This window comes from Maylandia zebra, linkage group LG14 (assembly GCF_041146795.1).
Source record: "Maylandia zebra isolate NMK-2024a linkage group LG14, Mzebra_GT3a, whole genome shotgun sequence".
Lineage (NCBI taxonomy): Eukaryota > Metazoa > Chordata > Actinopteri > Cichliformes > Cichlidae > Maylandia > Maylandia zebra.
This window is the reverse complement of record NC_135180.1, coordinates 21,375,551-21,394,351: the sequence shown is the minus strand read 5'-3', so window position 1 is coordinate 21,394,351 and position 18,801 is coordinate 21,375,551. Positions and strand designations below refer to the sequence as shown.

The following is an 18,801-nucleotide window of genomic DNA, read 5'->3' as shown; positions in this document are numbered from 1 at the left end:
AACCCATTAGACTGAAAGGCAGCTGAATGGAGGTGCTGAGAGGGGGCAGTCCTTTGCATTTTCCAATTGGGAGGTCTATGACCTTCCCATTTACTGTTCTGCACTTCTTATATAAGTTGAGCACTTTATTTGAATTACACTCTCTGGTTGAGTTGTGTGATTTCAGTTTTAATGAGACACGGGATACTTAGTTTGGTATTTTATAGCAAGTCATACATAAACCAGTGACTCAAAACTGCTATAATAAAGTAAAAGAAACAAAAAAAGAATGGTGCTTAAAACTTGAGAATGCTGGAATCAATGTCCCTCGGAAGATTGTGAATGGGTAGTGTGCTGCTTTTTTATGGTATGTTTCTGAAAAGCATCCAAGTGTACCACCTTAGTTGATTCAGTCATAAAGCCCTATACAAACTGGCATTAATGCATAGCCTGTTTGTGTGTGTTGCTGTGTTTTCAGGGAAAACAAATGCGATCCACCCTGAAAACACATAGGGGTGGGATAAGGTGGATCAGCCACTCAAGCATAATAAAACAAGTAAAACCCTTACAAGGTTTTTCATGGAGAGGTCACTCCCACTCTGTACAGAAAGAGGCCTGTATGCAAAGAGTAATCTACAGTCCAAGCCTGAGCAGTCTTTGTGCAGAAATGCTTACACTCTTGCTATTTTCCAGTAGAGCTGCCACGATTAGTCGACTAGTCACGATTACGTTGACTATCAAAATTGTTGACGACTGATTTAATAGTCGACGCGTCGTTTGAAGCTTTGTAAGATCACAAAAGACGCAGGAATAAGTAGTAGGATTTAAGAGTGTAATAACGGACGTCAAATGGATAAGCGGAAGCGAATGGATGGATGAATAAACGTCAAGCAGACAACTGATTATCAGAAGTGTGAGATGCTCGAGAATATACTCCGATGTCCTGTTATATTTTAGATAGCAAGGAGCAGACGGCTGAGTTTAGTGAACTTCACCTAAACAATCTGCAAATTTCATTAAAATTTAATAAAATATCATCTTGTCTTTACTTTTAGTTAGCACATAACTTAAACACTTAAAGCTGTAAGCTAATGATAGTTATATAAGAGCAGATGCTGCTGGTGCAATAAGCTGGACGTTTTACGTCCAATCGATGATGATCTGGTTAGTCGACTAATCGCAAAAATAATCGGTGACTAGTCGACTATCAAAATAATTGTTTGTGGCAGCCCTAGTTTCCAGATATAAAATAACAAAATAACTTAAATGATCCTGACTGGATATAAACACTTAAACATTTGACACAGAATTGAGTTTATTTCCATCGTACGTTACACAGGGTCAGTTTACAACAAATGTTGTCTATCTTTAATATTAGCAAGACAACTCCAACAGTCATCAAATCCCCTATGGTCAAACGCTTGAAGTGAAGAACTTCATCATAACAACTAGCGACCTCCACAAGGGCCAGGCTCAGGCAGGAGGGCCCATCTGCCACAACCAGTTTGGGGATGAGGCGAAACAGAAGAGAAAAGGAAAGCACTGAGAGATCACAAGCAACAGCCATGTGAACAATGATTTAGAGAGCCACTTTTTTCCCTGAATAACTCAAGCATATGCTATTTGATGTAAGTTGAAGTATATAAATATGAAATGAATGGATGTGCAGCCGACAAATCTGCAGCAGCTGCGTGATGCTGTCATCTCAATATGGACCAAAATCTCAGAGGAGTGATTCCAGGACCTTGCTGAATCTATTACATGAGGAATTAACACTTCTAAAGTAAACAAAAGCTCTGTACAAGCAAGGTGTGCCTAACAAAGTGTCTGGTGACTACTGCCAAAGAAAAGGCCTGAAGGACCCCAAATATAAACAGGACCAGTATGTACTTTCATGCTTTCACTTTCTATTGTGTAGCTCCATCAGTTTTGTGACCTGCTGAGCCTAAAAGAATTACTTTGTCATTACTAACACAGTTTGTTTCTATGAAATGCTGTAGACACAGCATTAATTATTTGCCCTAAAGGTGATTTTTCTATCTCATTGAGCAGAGGGTATCTGCCCTACATAATAATAACTGCTGAGAACACATATGTGGAATGGTTGCCAATATGAAAATAGATTATGATGTTCTTATCCTTGTTTCCATTTGAATAAAAGTCATGTTAAATCACTGTAGAGTATCTGGACTCTTTAAAACCCTATTATTTGATCAAAGGCCAAGTCACACTGAACCCTCCCCCCCGTCCCACGCATCCCTCCGATAATAGATTCTCTTCCAATCAAAGTTGGCGAGCACTTTACCATTAATTGCCTCATATATAAGGAGAAGCCCTAGTTTATTTGATCTGTATTTAGCACTCGCCCTGATGGAAAGGGAGATGCACCCATTGAGTTAATAGAGAAGCAAGCAGATCCTTCAATAAGATAATGAATTTTTTACCCTTGACTGCCACTTTCCAGTAACACATTGAGCTTCTATATGATTACGTCATTAAAGGTGTTGTTCCAAAGCCAGGAAACTGCTGCAAGTAAACTTCTGAACGTGTAAACATTTCTACTTTGCTTCAAATCACATTTGCAGGATAAATAAATCCAGCCTCTAAAAGCAGGACTCATAAGGTCACAAGGTTTAATGACAACAGTGACATTATAACAGAGAGACGTGGGTCGAAAAGAATCCAGACAGGAAATATATTCTGTAAAGATGGTGCTTGTATCACCCTTAGCTGTTTTCCTAGGGTACTGTACTCTTAACAGCGTTCTTAAGGTCTTATCATTGTGTAATTTTTCACGTGTAGAAATAGAAATAGGAGGGAGAAATGCTCCTATACCTTATTCTGGGATAAAGAGGACAAAGATTTGATTCGAACACCAAAGTTAAAGTGATTCATTCAAATAAGAAGTGAGATGGCCACCAAGGGGTGTGACCAAGGTGGCTCCTGGGTAGCAAGACTCACTTCTACAGTGTTGCCTTGCTTCATTCAATCTGTCTTTTAGTTTGTTTATATGACTTATAAGATTAGCAGAGTTTATGTAGTTCAAGCAAATTAGTTTCTCCGTTGATGTTGACGGTATAACAATTAAAATCAGCGTGACAAGTTAATTAAGGGATGACATCTGAGGGGTGTTTAAAAAACAAAAAAAACCCTCACTGGATCATAGCCTGCCGCTGTGTGCCGGTACTGCAGAGGAATTTTTTTGTTTGTTTTTGCCTATTTTTCACTGAAGCTCTCTTTCACAGTCCAGATGCCACCATGCCTCAGCATACCTTCTGGCAACTCATTGATTGGTTTCAATGGATCAAACTCTAGCCCGTGTTTTCGCTGCGTGAAAACAGCCCTGCTTGTTTGCCAGCTGTCATGTATTGACCACGGTAAAATGTCAATTCCTCCGGGAACAGAACCTGCCAGAATTACTGATTTTACTTACTTCTGCGGGTAGCTTTCATTGTGCATTACAGCATTTAACTAAAATACTAATACTGTATTGGCATTTATATTTTTTCTTGCAGCTTTGAGGTGATATTTCTTTCTTGTTTTTTTCTTAAATGAGAAAAGTGCCCACTAAAGAAACAACAATCAGTGTGGCTTTTTACACGCACACACAGATCTGCAAATTAAACTGGGGAAATATACAGTTATTGAGATGCTGACACAGATAGCAAACAATAATTGAACGCATGTAAAATCAATGTTATACTCTCAACCTAAATGTCATTGAATCATCATTGAATTCTGATATTGGTTCTTGATCATTTTTGCACCCTCAGTTAATACTGAAACAATGTGGACGTCACTACTAAAGATCAAGAGGACATAAGTGTTGTTTCAACTGATGTAAAAAAAATTACTTCCACTACTTCAGAATAATGAAATTTACTTATCTAAATTCACTTATCTTATAATAAATGGTGTAATGATGTTGAGTGAAACATTTTTGAGTGTACTATTAAACTCTAACATCAGTTAAGTTATTTAATTTATTAAATCAAGATTAGTTTACAATAATTTTTGATGAATTCACTCCTACTGAATGATGTCCTGCCTCCACCTGGTGAACTGCCTGAAGGTAAAAGAGTCACAGACTGTCACTGCCTCCACTTGCTCAGTGACTCCATGTACAAAAAGAAAACAAAACCAAAAACTGAAAATAGGACATGAAAAAAAAATAAGGAAAAAGCAGACTTTGTTCAGAGGTTTTCATATATATCTCTCTCTTTCCAGAATTCATCCTAGCTAACATAATCTGTGTAAGTTGTCAGTTACGTTAGCAAGCTAACTTCGGTTATTGACATTTTTAAGTGCCTAATAATGACCATGGTGACAGTTACACATCTGCAATATGTGTCACTGTACTCAGTATTTGACGAAGTATGAAATATAATTGGTTAAAATACATTTGGCACCTTTAAAATATTAAAAAATAAGTAAATGCTTACCTGATGCAGAGGAGATCTCTGGGGTGCAGTGATGTCAACTAATACAGGATTGTCTCCTGTATCATAGATTTTTAAATATCATCTTAATAGTGGACAGATGGGATGCAATACTTTAATTTCCCAGTCAACTATATTGACAGCTATCATGATTTTTCATCTATAAATAAATCGTATTTTAATATAAATTCCTGGTCAACCATAGATCAGTGACCAATGGTGGTCAGACGGGATGTACCACATTGCGAGGGGTGTGATGGAACAGTTCAATTGATAATAGCTTTTCAATTACCCAGTCATCTCTGAATCCATAACTTTTCACTTGGTCAACTATAACTAGATCATCAATTATAAACAACGACAATTATAAGCTATATAGTTTATGTCTTGCATATTTCCACAACTGTATCCATAATCACATACTGTGTATGCTACCGTTGTATATAGTGTGTTATCTTACTTTTTTTCATTGGTTGTACTTATTTGTATTTTTGTATTTCCTTCTGATATCTGTACCTACGCTGAGGTAACGCAAAAAATTTCCCCGTCGTGGGATCAATAAAGTCTTGTCTTATCGTATCTTAGAAAAACATAATCAACCTAATCAAACTGAATCAATGTTATTCCAATGTCATTACTATTACACTGACAAGTTTCATCAGTATTTCAACATTGATTCAAAATTTATTTAACATGGCCGGATGAAGCAATTACTGCGCAGTTAGTGAGTCCGTATAATCAAGTTTTTTTTTAGAATGAATCCTGCTGTTCATACTTTATTCTACACTCCAAAAACCAAGTCTTTGCCCTCATTAACAGGAAGAAATCATTTTGAGTAAAATCTAGCTGAAATATATGAAATCAAAGTTTTATTTGTTTAATAACTAATGAATTGTTAAGAAAATATGCTTAGTATAAGCTGAATGCATACCAATCAATTAAATGTTTTAAATGTTTTACACTTATGGAAAAAAATTAACTGGAAAATGCAATTAAATTACTTAAAGTCGACAGTGTCCTGCAGTCATACAATGTTTGTTTGTTTTAGTTTTATTATCCTTCATCACATCTTTAATATGTTCTGTCAACATGCATGTTGGGTTTTTGGTTTTTTTGTCATTTATTATGACTCCCATATTCCATAATAGCCTGCATACTGTATCTGAGAGGAAACTGGCCTCGTTTTCTGGCTTTAGAAGAGCCCGTGACAGGAGACTAACCGGTCAAATATTGTTTCAAGCCAGTTTCAATTGAGTAGTATCCACACAGGAAGCAAGGCATGCTGCCGGTTTAAGCAAAAGTGTTTCACCTGGAAGAGCAAGCACTAAATCCAATGTGACGATAAAAGTCAGCACCGATACATTTTTAGCTGTATAAAGACTGTGCTTGTGTGATGGGGGGTGTTAGGACAGAGAGGAGAGAGCTAATGTAAGATTTTTGGAACAGAGTCATTTTTTCTCTACACAATTAAATCCAGGAAAAGTTCTCTATACTTCCATCCAGCCATCCATTTTCGTCTGCTTATCCAATTCAGGGTTGGAACTTATCCCAGCAAAAGTTGGTATACACCATGGACAGGTTTCCAGTGTACTGCTGGGCTAAAGCAAAGAGACAGACAGCCTTTCCCACGCACGCTTTAGAATTTCCAGTTAACCTAACCCGTTCATATCTTTGGAGCTGGTAAGAACCCACACAAGCGCAAGAACATGCAAACACAGCCCCAGCTGTCTGGTTGATTCGAACCCAAGACCTGTGAGCTGCACCATCACACAGCTCTTGAAGGCATCTTATTCTTGATTTTACAATGGTGTCTAAATAATATGATATTAAGCTGGAAATAATCAAGAAGTAGTCTATTGGGTCCATGAAGAAGCAAACATGTCCTTTGTTCACAGCTTTAAAAGCCAGAGGTGAGTGCAACCTCAGATGACCTTCCACGGCTACTCTCCGCTTGTTCACAGAGCATTCAGTGGGCTGTAGATATTGACTTGCTGTGACTTGGCGCTGTGATGGTATCAGATGAGTGGGTATGTCTCATCTTTGCGAGTCAGAGTTAGCTGATGTTTATTCAGCTGTGTGATCCGTAGGGAAAAGGTCACTTCAAACATGTTTCAGCTTTGCATGCACGTCTGATCATTTAATTCTGATAAGATGAGACACGCAACCCACGGTTTTCTTCTATATTGGACAGCCTACAGCACATTTCCCTTTCAGCCATGTTGTACTTAATTGTATTTTTTTTGTGCCTTATTAATTTCACACTTTTCTGGGTTGGTTGCTTTTATCTCCTGCCTGCGCTTTAACTGCAGATGTAATCGATTTAACTTAAGAACCTTTGTGCTAGCCCAGTGTAATTACAGTAATTACAAAGCCTGCTTTCAGACATCTGCTGCACACTTTATTAGGCTTTACTTTCCTGACTGTAGACTTTTGAAGGTGTCTTGCATTTCATATAAATATTTGTTGATGTAATTGAGTCGAAAGCTGATTAAGTTGTCAATATATAATTTCAAAATTGTTGCAGTTATGTAATGAATAGGCACTTGACTGATTGTTGATATATTGCTGACTTGCCAGGGTTCTAACGAGCATTGATCCAGCATAGAGTCAGTGGATCAAGCCACACAATTTCACGAAAAAAAGCCCATTAATGGTTGGACTGATAATCAAAAATAAGAGACAGAATGAGAAGCTGTGTGCAATTCTGTTTCTCTCCTTTCTGACAACACAGTAAACAGATGATGTTTGCTGCGCCTGCATAATTGCTCATCATGACAATGTGACACCTGTGCCGTTAAAGGTCACGGAGTAAGTCCATAATGTTGTTCCCAAAAAGAAAAAATTGGAGCATGCACACAAATGTGCCACTCCTTAGTTATGATGTGTTGTGCAATGATTTATAATAACCATCTGCAGCCTTATTGTGGTGGAATTACATTATTTTTTCTGCATAAAAACGAGAAGAAAGCATCATCTATATCCAATCCCTTTATAATTGGCTTAGCTAAGCCATATACAAGACAGGAATCAGTTCCTCTGATTATAATGCGACTACACTGCAACAAATATTGCATAGAGAATGCACCTAAATCATTTTGGAGAACAACATGCTGTCTTGTCATTCTTTAGTGTTCTTGTGACAAACTGATTTAATTTTGTAGACCTACACGGTGTACGTAGTGTCTTTGGAAAGCTGCTGCAGTGACTGGTGTTCTAAGTGTCTGGCATGCCATTACAGATGCTGATTTTCATTCTTGTGCTCCATGATAGAGGATGTTATGACTTTTAGGTTTTGTGCTGCCCTTTAAAATGCCTTTGAATAGGTGAAAGAATTTAAAGCTTTTAAGATTTCAGGGTTTTAACATACAGATCCATTATTTACATTATGTAGCACTTCACCTTTTTGGAAATATTAAATACCCCACCCCTACTCTACAAGCTGCTTGGAAAAGTGTATGGAGTTATTAAGGATAATGCTGTGCCATTGGAGGTACTCAAGAATAATGGAGAAAGGTGTTCACGAAAAGTCAAATAAGCACTGGTCCTAATAAGCCTGTGCGCCGCCTTGGGAGCTGCTTTCTGTAGACTAGACTTTTTATTAAAGAAAGGGGAAAAAGTGTCTTTTTAAATTCCTCAACTCAATGGCAAAAAGGCCACCTTCACTCTCCTTCATTTGGGAAATATTTCACTTACCACTGAGAATAAATGTGTTTTATTTTGGGGGATTTTCTCTCAGTCTCACAACACAATGGCCTTTTCCATTTTCCTCAGCTGCCATCCTTGATGACCCTATGGAGTGCAGCAGAGGAGAGCGTCTGGCTATCACGCTGGCCAAAGACAGCATCAACAGGAGCAGTAACCGCTCCATCACTGGCAAGCTGGAGGTGGACATCTTTGAACTGCTGAGAGACAGCGAATATGAGATGGGGGAAACAAGTAAGTAGCACAGGAAAGAAAAGCAAGTGATTGTGTGTGTTTGTTGGCTAACGTGTTTATTCATTCAGAGAAAAAGAGCCTCTCTTGCTCTTTCTGCAAGTAGTTGCTCATAACATATTTTAATAGATGTTCTATTTTTTTATATGGTTGCTCGCTTTTTTAGAGATGACCTTGAAAAGTTTTTCCGATTGTGATGTCACCGCGGGCCCATCACCATTTATGCTCCCTGTAATCCTGCATTCTAGTCCTGAACAATAGGCTCAGAAAATAAACCTCCACCATCAACGCTGTGATACAAGCATCAGTTGAAAAAGGAATCAACAAATTCACTGAGATTTAATTAATTTTTTTCTCCAGAAAGTCTCATCTTTTCAAGCTGTTCCAAGATCTCTTTCTTAAAGATCTTGGGATTTCTGAGAAGTGGCAATAAAGATTGGCACAATCATACATTTACGTCTACGCATCGGCCATTAGCCCCAAGTTATAAAAATGGAAATGTGCACGAAAAGACAGAACACGTCACGTTTGGCCTAAACCACCAGGTGCAGTGGACATTCTAATCCAGGTGTTGTTGAACTTTTATTAAGTAGGCCAGACCATCATGGGATTCCCACTAATTTGTTACCTAGATGTGACAAATGCATCACTGAGAGTGACCCTATTAACACAAGCCAGAGTAGCTATTTGCTATCAGCGGTATCAGCACTTACCCACAGCATTTTTGTACTGTCTGGTGACTTGTTGCATCACACCTCAATGTTTATTGGTTTGTTTGTTTTTAAATTTTTAATTTAAACACCCCAAATCAATACAGCGCAGTGTGTCTCTGCAAAAAGTGCAGCCATTGATTTTCAATATGACACATTCCTACTTTCCCAAATGCAAGAGCTTCAGTGGTGCCTGCCTAATACATGGAAACAGCACTTCAGTTACCACAGCCACAACAAACTGTTTTACTTTCTCTGCCCGGGCTAAGACAAACCTCACAGCGTGGTTCCTTTAGTGTGCTTGCGTGCGTGCATGTGTCCCCGTGTGTTTGTGTTTGTGCGTGTGGGTATATGTAAAGCAAAGTGTGTAGCTGTGCACAAGCTGGATTTTGTGTATACTGTGCAAATGTTTAGTGTGTGAAAGTGTGAGTGTGTAATTAGAGCCAGGATTTGGATTAGGGACGGATCAGCGGCCACGGATAGATGAAAATATCACAGAGTGAGAATTACCTGGGAAGAAAAGTCAGATCCCACCATCAATGAGTCCTTTCCTGGCTGTTCAGTATGGACATAGACTGCTTGCTGCATAACATCCACATACTGTAAGATTCTATCATGCACAGATTTTCTGTTCTATATAATAATGTGTGACATCTATATGACAACCTTTATTCTTGAACACATCCTGAATTTACTCTCTTTAAGTAGTCTTCAGGAAAGATCTCTAGGTTTCTTGAAGTCATTTAAAGCTCTTCTTTAAATGTTGAGGCCTTTTATTCTGTTCTCTGTCAAGATGACCCCACACTGCTTCAATAAAGTTAAGGTTCAGCCTCTATGGAGGCCAATCCATGAATGATGGTGCTTCATTGTTTGGGATCATTGTCATGCTGAAAAAGGTGGCATTGATTTGTGAATTCAAATCTGAAGGTATTTTTCCGCTATCATGATTTTATCAATTTTAACATGATCCCCAACACCTCTGGCCAAAATGCAGCTCTTTACCATGACAGAGCCTCCATCATGTTTTACAGCCACCTCCAACAGGTTTTCTGGGGGAAAACCGAGGCGCTCCCGGGCCAGCCAAGAGATATAATCTCTCCAGCGTGTCCTGGGTCTGCCCCAGGGCCTCCTCCCAGGGGGACATTCTCAGAACACCTCACCTAGAGGCGCCTAGGAGGCATCCTTGTCAGATGCCTGAACCACCTTAACTGGCTCCTGTGGAGGAGCAGCGGCTCTACTCTGACCCCATGCCAGGTGGCTGAACTCCTCACCCTATCTCTCAGGGAGAGGCCAGCCACCCATCAGAGAAAGCTCATTTCTGCCACTTGTATCCGCAGTCTCGTTCTTTCGGTAACTACCTAAAGTTCGTGTACATCCGCTTTGTGTAGGGACGTGGGGTGGGGAAATAGTAAACCAGTAAATCAAGAGCTTTGCTTTTACGCTCCGCTCTTTCGTCACCATGATGGACTGATACAGCGTCCGCATCGCTGCAGCACCAATCCATTAGTCGATCTCCCGCTCCCAACTTTCCTCACTTGTGAACAAGACTGCGAGATATTTAAACTCTTCCACTTGGGGCAGTATTTCTTAGCTGACCCGGAGTGCGTATTACACCCTTTTCTGGCTGAGGGCCATGGCCTCAGACTCGGAGGTGCTGATTCTCATTCCCGCCGCTTCACACTCAGCTGTATACCGCTCCAGTGTGAGCTGAAGGCCATCACCCGATAAACCAAAAATTTCAGCCGAAGAGCCCTATCTCCTGAGTCTTAACTGGATTTTTTCCCTATTTCTTAAGGACAAGAGTTTACTACCTTGTATTGATTAGTGAAAAACAATGTTAAATAGTGATAATGGCCTAAAGATGATCTTATGATCTGAACCACAAAGGAACTCGAGGGACTTGCATAATTATGGAAATCTTGTGAAGTATTTCTGGAGATGTATATAGATGTTTATGTAAATAGTTATTATCAAGGAGAAAAAGAACGCTTGTGTTTATGGCAGTTATGGTCACACAGGTTTTAAGGCTGTCAGAGACAACAGTTTCTGTTGGTGTTTAGCTTTTCTTCCAGATAAGGTGAATCCAATTTTTTCACTTTCACCCTCAGAAAAAAAGAGTGTGGCACATTCTTCCTTGTTGAATAAGAATAGTCCCACTGGCTTTGAGACTTGTGAAGATGAAAATCTTCATAGCAGAGGTCCCCAGTGTCATTGACTGAGTCAGACTGCCATCAGAAAGGGGCTGTGCTGAGTTTGACTTCTTGTGAACAAATAAAGCAGGGGTGGGTAATTAATTTCCCCCAAAGGCCACATGACAAACTGGGACCGTTGTATAAATAAAATGAATACCAAGCAGAACCGAGTGCAGCTTCATATTAATTTGATCACTTAATAATCTTTTTGTTGCGGTCCTTCACAACAGTCCAAGTTTCTCATGAGGCCTTTGAGGAAAATTAATTGTGGTAATGAATGTGGAAAGGAACAGACTGTGGTAGTCAGTGACTACCTGAACTCCAGCGCTGTACTTTCATTGGACTTTGTCTGCGCCTACATTTTCAATTATGGCTTGTTGTAGCATCTTGTTGGTTTTTTTGACTCCCTGAATGTGGGATACTCAGATCCTCTAGCTGATCCCATGTACCCCACACTGCCAGTATTTACTCACCTATCCAAATCATTGGCGTTGCATTCAGGTGTTCCAGTCACGTCTATGGCCACAGGTGTATAAAATCAAGCACCAAGGCATGCAGACTGCTTCTATATTTGTGAGAGAACGAGTCGCTCTCAGCAGCTCAGTGAATCCCAAGCATGGTACCGTAATAGGATGTCACCTGTGCAACAAGTCCAGTCAGAAATTTCCTGACTACTAAATATTCCACAGTCAGCTGTTAGTGGTATTATAACAAAGTGGAAGTGACTGCAAACAACCGCAACTCTGCCATTAAAGGGTAGGCAATGTAAAATCACAGAGCGGCAGATGCTGAGGCGCATAGTGTTCTTAGCTCGAGAACAGTGTGTAAATTGATTTTTCAGGAGTTGTGCTCGGCCCTTATTTCCAGTGAAAGGAACTCTTAACGCTTCAGTATACTGAGACATTTTGGACAATTTCATGCCCCCAACTTTGCAAGAACAGGTTGGGGATGACCCCTTCCTGTTTCAACATGACTGCACACCAGTGTATGACGCAAGGCCCATAAAGACGTGGATGAGTGAGTTTGGTGTGGAAGAACTTGAGTGGCCTGCACAGAGTTCTGACCTCAACCGGGCAGAACGCCTTTGGGATGAATTAGAGAGTAGACTGCAAGCCAGGCCTTCTCATCCAACATCATTCTTTGACATCACAGACACTCTTCTGTAAGAATGGTCATAAATTCCCATAAACACACTCCTAAACCTCGTGATTAAGAATGGGATGTCACTCAGGTCTATATGCATGTGAAGGCAGACGAGCGAATACTAGTGGCAATATATTGTACCTCATTAGTTATCCATCAACTTTTAATAGCAGTAAAAGCACAACTGAAGAGTAGTGTGCTAATTCTGCTGCGTGATAGCCTATAAATGCTGTTTGATTTGGGCCATGAGTAACATTTTGGGTTTGTTTTTTTTAAAGCAGATTTCACTCTATTGACCTTTTCATCCAGAGCTACATCCATTTTTAGGAATTAACCTATGTAAAGTGCTTTTACATATACTTACATAAACCTATATAATTGTTTAGTTTAAGCAATGTTTTTGGATCCTTCTAATTTAGACCTAATATAGTAAAAGAACTGAATCCCACACAGTGTTTTTTTTTCCAAAAAAAAAGGAGTGTAACTGTCCAAATACTTTCAATATGGCTCACATATTTACACACAGAAAAAGCTCGCCGTGCACAAAGAGAGCAAATGAAAGTGTCACTGGGGCCGGGAGCATTCTGGCTTGCAGTCAAATCATTCAGCTTTATAATTCAGTGAAGCCATTACAGACAGGTGCAAACAAAAGTGTGGGCATGGATGCGTTAGTGTGTGCGTGTGCACTGTATACATGTGTGTTGTTTTTTTTTCATGTAAGATGGCAGTGTATTCATGTCTTACAAGCCCCATGGGTGACTAGCGGATTACTTATTAATCATTCGATTCACTGCCTCTCGATGCACCGCACGGGCCTGGAAATGTTTCCCCTTTGCCTATTTTACACTGGTGGCTGGTTAATGCTCAGCAATTCCCCAATAACAGCCACCAAATTACCAACACCCACACTCACACACTTGGTGCACACATGCTCACACAATAATAGTGCTTCAGTATGTGTGTCTTCTTTACACCCTGGACTGCAGTGTGTTAATTACAAGCCAGGGATTATAAACACATAAGAAACGGCATTCTTTCCCAGTTTGGGAGATTAAAGCATATGGCCTGTGCACATGGCAAAGGAAAGAAAGTCACTTTTACTGAAATGTTTCTGTTTACAGATATGTTTTAAAGCCCAAAGGTACCGCTGTTAAATCAATCCTTGTAAATGTTGTATTTGAAAAGCACGATGAGGTGTGTGTGTGTGTGTGTGTGTGTGTGTGTGTGTGTGTGTGTGTGTGTGTGTGTGTGTGTGTGGGGATATTATTGCATTCATGTGCAAATTATCAAATACCAGATTTTTTATTTTCACCCTCCAGATATTGCTGCTTGTCACATTTCCCAACGTCTGCTTTTCACCGACTCCCACTCTGTTTATCCGTCATTGTCTTCTTTCTTTTTTGCTGCATATCTTTCCGTCTTTATACTTGAGAGTTGATCATATTAATATCCCCAACAAGTAAAACATCCAAAGGCAGATAGAGTGTAGCATCTGCCCTTGTGCATATTTCCCTTACACTTGTAGTTTCTGGTTCCCTTGAGACAGGAGAAATGCTGGTGCAGGCTGCTATCTGTTCAGAGGTTGAGGCAGTGATCATATGGATCCATTAACATTAGCCTGAAAAAAAAGCCTGATCTAACACCAACTGCCTTACTTTACTTTAATTATCTCTGTTACCTCTAATTGCCCCTGCTTATATCTCTGTACTCCTCCTCTATTTTTTTTTCCAGTGTGCCAGATCATGTCCAAAGGGGTGGTGGCAGTCCTTGGTCCATCTGCCAGTCCAGCTTCCAACTCAATCATCAGCAATATATGTGGAGAGAAGGAGGTAAGTTCCAACCAACTGGCCCGGGGCTGGTGGCGTGCGATTCAGCCACACAGAAAAAAAGGGGCAGATTTAGCTGCACAAATATTATATTTGCACAGAAAGTTTTCCTTTCATGAAGGAAAATTGCTTATTGTGTGGTGACTCATCTGGAATGCCAGAAGGTCCTTATCATTACAAACTAGAATTTATAATTTTCTGGAATAAATCAAAAATTACCAATGATCTCCAACTGAAAGTCATAACACACTGCATAAACCATTCGAAAGTCAAGCAGGGCTTTAATAAGGCTGTACATAAGTGCTGTTGTGCATAAGTGTTTTAGCTTCATTCACATTTGCAGTCATTTGTCATATGTCTACCGCCTTCAGACTGCAAACGTTATTTAAATAATAAATTCACCCCACCAGTCAAAACTCAGCAAGATAGCTTGCAAATGTGAAATTTCCCTTGTGGATCTCATGAGACACCTTTTTAAATTTCCACAGTGGTCGCACCTTTTATCCAACTGTCACTGACTTATTTCTGCCAGATTAAAGTTTGGATTGTTCATATTGACATAAAGGAGATGGACTGTGTTAATAAATGTGCACATTGTTATTAGATCACCCACAGAACTTTCCCCTCCTATTCTTCTGTTTTTTTTCTGTTTGCAGCCTCACACTAGTCTGTCCTACTTAGTAAATCTGGCCCAAAGAGTTTGAAACGTTGACGCTCGTTAGTGGCTATGTGGGTTTAGCAGGAGACTTACGGGGAAAGGGTTCCCAGTTGTTCGTAAAAATGATGAAATTCTACCGTGTCATTTTTCTCCATTGCTATACAGCTCAAGTCAAAATATCACTGGACATTTTTTCCCTTTCAGTTATATTGTATTAATATTTTTAAAAGAATTGCAGTAATGATAAAATATCCAAATACAAAGAAAACAAAGAGCAAATAGTTCAAATATTGTTCCCAAACTCGTTAAACCATTTTTTGTATATACTCGCTAGCTGCTCTCTTAGGTACACCAACTTGGACCTCCTTTTGCCTTCAGAACTGTTTTAATTTTTCATGCCATAGATTCAAGAAGGTGCTGAAATCACTCCTTAGAGATTTTGGTCCATTTTGATGTGACAGGACTGTCTTCTGTGGTCTTCTGCTGCTTTAGATAATCTGCTTCAAGATTTGACATGTTGTGGAGTCAAAGATGCTCTTCTGCATACCTTGCAGAAGGTATGCTCAAAGCATTCTGGCACCTCTGGCATGACCAAGATACCCAGGGAACTGTCTCTTGCTGGATGTTTTGTCTTTTTGGACAATTCTCTGTAAATCCTCAGACGGCCATGTGGCAATTTCCAAAAAAATTTGAAACCGCCCTTCTAGTACCAGTGACTTCATGCCATGTTCAAAATGATCTAAATCACCTTTCATGTGTTATTTTTTTCTAGTATATGATGTGACATGATTCATCTTTTTCTATGAGTATTTTCTAGTCAATGTGCTTTATTATTTTTCATTTTTGTTTTTTGTTTGCCCCCCCCCAAACACTTCTGATAGCTTTTTAGGATTTAAAACCTGAGGTTCAGTCATGTTTGTTCACATTGATGACAACTGTGTTCTTTTGGCTACAAACCAAGCAGAAATGGTTTTGGGGTATTTGGAACTTCATTTGACATAATTTTCTCACGTCTCTGTAACTGCCTTCCAAAATGTTTTAATTTTTTTGCCAAACACTGTGAAGCAGTGATCATTTAGCCTTTATACTGCTGCATATACTCGTGTATGGCATACCAAAACGAGCATGGCCTTCAGTCTCACAGTAGCAGAATTGGAGGAGGGGGGGGGGCTTCTAAATGTGCTGCCTTTTTCTCTGAAAAACCTACAGAAGGACATGAAATTGTCAGAGCTTCTTACTATTACACGATTTTGAAAGATCAAAGTAGTTTTAATGACTTCTTGTGACTAATTAAAGCAGGGGTGGACAAGTGTGTGGGCAACTTTTTGGGGCCACATGACTGCTTATGTTTAAAGTTGTTATACTGTCTCCTGCACTCTTGAGCATGTCAGATTTTTCTCAGTGTGACTCAACTGGAAATATACAGTATGGTAAATTATTTTATCAGAATAATTAGAAACTAAAACAACTATGCAGTTTTATACAAAGTCTGGTTTGGTTTCTTCTGTCTCATTTATTGAAAGCAACAACCGGCCATCCATCAATTCCTTAAAATGAGGATATTTAGCAGATGTTTTTTATTATACTGGTCTGATTTAAAAATGTATAATTTCTTATCTGAGCACACTTTAAACATGACTGATTGGATTTTGTACAGAGCTTGACTGCAACCAAACAGATCCCAGTTGGATGCTAATTGGCTCCTCTGAACTCTGACATGGTTTGTTTTGCTGCCTGATGTCAAGAGACAGCGCTCCTCTAAATGAGACAAAACTATAAACTAGATAAAAATCTATTATAAATAAGATATGTGCGTTCGGAAAAATGTATCTGTGACAGCCCTGATGTGGTGCGGTAAATTTGATGTTTTTTTTTAATACATTTTGCTGAATAAATTAGTAAATTCTGAAACGGCTTGATTATTAACTACAGTTTTTAAAAACATGTCAACCATCGTTCATTTTATCCATTCAGTGTGTTTTACTGTGCTCTTCCATAATTAGATTGTGTCTGCAGTGAAGCCGCCTATTTAACTGCAGGAATCTGATCAGTAGAACGACTAAAACACACTCTATTGCCATACTAGCTCCAATAAAGTCCTCTGGTACAGTGCAGCTTGTCTTTCTAATGAGATATCAGTCTATTATAGCCACAGACAGACCAGGACTCCCTGCGGTTAAAAATCTCTGGCGGCACTGACTGGCGGTACAGAGAGCTTTGAAACACTGACTATGATAATACCACCGTATGAATATTAAAGACTCCATGAAGAGAAAATGCACATTTTGAATTGTTAACCGATAAACGCAGTATAGAAATAAAATACTCTTAGGAGTTGATACCATCCGCATAGATGTGCAGTTTTCCTACACTGGCTCAAATTCCATCTTTATTGATGTCTTCTCTTTGTGATCTGGGTTGCACAATCGGCTGGATTACCAGAATACTTTGTAGCTCAGCCAATCGTGCCTGTTTGTCACAGAGACTGACAGGATTAGAAGATCTGCTGTTGTCATATTAATTTAATCCTCATGTAACACTTAATTAAGCAGTCATTTTAATCGGGCCTCAGCCAGTAGCATACAGCTCGGCCAGCTCAGATACCATTTCTTCAGACTGAATAGCTTTAGCATTTAGACGGCTGATAATTCAGTCATCAGTAAAAAGGGACAAATATATAATGTGGTCTCCCACATCGCGTGACAGCTTCATAGAAACATTCGCACTGGGCTTGTGCTGTGCTAGTTTGGTGTCCATCACCAACTGTTCTGTAAATTTAACACTCCTACATCCACTATCAGTCTTGACAACTGTCTCCTCCGAACAGGACCTTTTCTGTGATTTTCCGGGGGCACGGCAATGTGTGAGAGCAGCTTTTCTGTTCTAATCTTTGAGACTCTGTCATTTTACTTGTGTTTCTTAATTTATTAAAGCCTATATTTAGGGGTTTTTTGCACTGATATTCTTTAACCCTCTCAAGGCAGGCGTTATAGATTTGCAACAAGTAAAAGCTAACAACCTGATTACCCCACATACATAGTTTTTTTTCTACTCAGAAGTACCACTGCAGGTATTCTTTTGTGGATTAGCAACAAAAACTTAATTTGAGCCTGAGAGGGTTAATATCGAACAAAAATGTTACTGCAAAAATGCAACTGACTGCCGTGACGTAAAACTCTTGGTTATTTTTAGTTATGATTCCCTTTTTATCTGAGAAGCATAATGTTTACATTTGGATTGATGGCAACACATAAAACAAGCTTCTGCTCAAAACTGTGCCAAGTGTTGCAACAGAGTCGTTTCCCCCTTCGACTACTGATAAACAACAACAAGATCCTTTAAGCAAAGGGAGCAAAACTGCACTATATAAAAATGCCATTACTAGTTTAAGTCCTGCATAAAATTACATAAATTCTATTAGCACATGACCTAAAGGTACCTAAAGTACCCATAATTTAGGGCATTGGCCCCACTGAGAGACGTATTTTGTTTATACTCTACAATATATCACTGGATTACTGCATAAATACCTAAGTAGCGTTTTACTGCTGTAGATGGTAAAGGTGGAGCTTTTTGTGCACTGTTGGTCGGTGAACCTTATATAAGTACATGTTTCAGTAGCGGAATACACAGTATCTGAGTCACTGCCTTTTACATTTGATTGTTACACTTGTAATTAATGTCATGTGCTCGGCGCTGGCATTTTATTTTATTGTCCATTATGGATAAGAACACTGACTCCCTGCTTTGTGTCTACGGGAGGCTAAGAAAAGATCACAACATCCCCGTATATGGGAAATGTGTCGAGATGACGTAAAGCGGAATTATCCTTTAACTCATTGACCCTCACCTGGATGTTATCAAGAGCTAGGAGTGTGCAGATTTGTATTCAAATCAAACACTACACCATCTGATTTTGCT

General features: G+C 39.3%; 1 protein-coding gene across 3 annotated transcripts in view; it reads left to right on the top strand.

The window, feature by feature from the left end:
- grik4 (glutamate receptor, ionotropic, kainate 4) overlaps window positions 1–18,801 on the top strand; it is a 362,487-nt gene that overhangs the window by 216,185 nt on the left and 127,501 nt on the right. For all 3 annotated transcript variants that reach the window (XM_076873193.1, XM_004543748.3, XM_076873194.1), the window contains exons 4-5: window positions 8,190–8,354; window positions 14,128–14,225. In XM_076873193.1, the coding sequence (XP_076729308.1) occupies window positions 8,190–8,354; window positions 14,128–14,225 (263 nt within the window). The remainder of the gene's footprint in view (window positions 1–8,189; window positions 8,355–14,127; window positions 14,226–18,801) is intronic.